The sequence below is a fragment of the Propithecus coquereli genome, unplaced genomic scaffold (assembly GCF_000956105.1).
Source record: "Propithecus coquereli isolate 6110/MARCELLA unplaced genomic scaffold, Pcoq_1.0 Scaffold244, whole genome shotgun sequence".
NCBI classification, from domain to species: domain Eukaryota; kingdom Metazoa; phylum Chordata; class Mammalia; order Primates; family Indriidae; genus Propithecus; species Propithecus coquereli.
In genome coordinates this window covers 1,242,736-1,244,326 of record NW_012147997.1, presented here as the reverse complement: position 1 = coordinate 1,244,326, position 1,591 = coordinate 1,242,736, and the positions used below count along the sequence as shown (strand labels likewise).

At 35.1% G+C, this 1,591-nt stretch overlaps 1 protein-coding gene across 1 annotated transcript in view; it reads left to right on the top strand.

The window, feature by feature from the left end:
- The window catches only part of LOC105812130 (canalicular multispecific organic anion transporter 1-like), a 171,550-nt gene that overhangs the window by 166,879 nt on the left and 3,080 nt on the right, over positions 1-1,591 (top strand). Inside the window, exons 11-12 of the mRNA XM_012646516.1 lie at positions 1-70; positions 1,378-1,541. Of these exons, the coding sequence (XP_012501970.1) occupies positions 1-70; positions 1,378-1,541 (234 nt within the window). The remainder of the gene's footprint in view (positions 71-1,377; positions 1,542-1,591) is intronic.

Sequence of the window (1,591 nt, the reverse complement as noted above, 5' to 3'; positions counted from 1 at the left end):
GGCTCGATATCGAGATGATCTTGGTTTAGCATTACAAAATATCACTTTCAAGACTCGTGAGGAAGAGAAGGTACCATATATATATTTCATATATTTCATTTTCCCTTTTATCTGAATACATTCATTGTTAAGTACAATATGATATTGAATGTAAGGTAGTCTTTTCTTAAAAATTTCATATAAAAGTAATAATATGTGGTTGGTGGTTAGAGAATAAGTTTCCCCTCTATAAAGAAAGAAATTTTTTTAAATTGCTTATACACTGTTGTGAAACATAACTTTAGTGTACATTATTTTTACTTCCTCTATAAAGCAATTTATAACAATAAGTAAAATAGTTATCTACAAAACAGTAAATCCATATTATGAATTATTTGTATAGTCAATGACATTATGTTTCCCAAGACTATTAGAGAGATGGAAAGATGCCTGAAATGTAATTTAGTTAATACAAGCAACCTACAAAACTGTTGATAGTATGATCCCAGTTTTGCATTTTTAAAAAAGCAAACGTAGACATTAGCACATGTATTTTGGGAACATAAATATGGGGGGAACAAATGAAATCATTCTGGAATTTTGATTATCCAAATTGATTCAATAGATTCTTGTTTCTTCTTTTTTTTCTCTGATGTATTTGTCAGATTTAAAATTTTATATTAAGACAAGCCAATGACCTTAATGTTCTCTTTGCCTACTGTTCCTATTAATACTAACACATGAATCAGCAACCAGAAGAGATTGCTTTAGTTCTCATGGTCAAAGGGACATGTTTAATTACTGGAATGTTTATAACAAGCCAATTATTTTGGCCAGGAGTCAAATCCTTAAACATTATCCATGGCCATCCACAATAGTTTTAATGCTAAGTTGTTTGGACACACCAGGGAAATTTACAGGCATTCCTTTGGATTTTCTAGCCTATTTGGCAAAAGGTTCCAGTGCCTTATACTTGTTTGTTTGCTTGTTTGTTTGGGGGAAAGGAGGGTAGAGAAAAACCTCATTTTTTGAAAGTTCCAGTAAAACCATTTCATCATCGGCGCCTCCTCTGCCCTTGCCTTTATCGGCTGGTTCAGAGGTGGTTCAGGGATGATCTGCTTTTCCTCGGGCTGCGGGGGTTCTCTAGTTAGGTAGTAACTAATTCACTACAAGTAGAGGGAGAACACATATTAGCCAGAGCCTCTCCAGTGAGTAAAGAGTATCTGGATAAAGACTGATCCTTAGAAGTCACATTACATCTTCCATGCCACTCAATATTAGTCTAGTTAGAAAATTAGATCCCACTCTCATGGCACCTATGGTATCTGTAATCAGTGCACAGGCCCTGTTCCCTTACAGACAGTGTGGTGTGAACTGTTTAGGATCATTTCGTTACAGATTGGAATTGTCGGAAGGACTGGGGCAGGCAAATCAACACTATCAAATTGCTTATTTAGAATTTTGGAGAGATCAGGAGGCAAAATCATCATTGACGGAATCGATATATCCACTATTGGACTTCATGACCTTCGTGGCAAACTTAATATTATTCCACAGGTAAAGTGTTTTGCCAGTAGTCTTTCTTAACTCGCTCCAAGTGAACTTTTTTTTT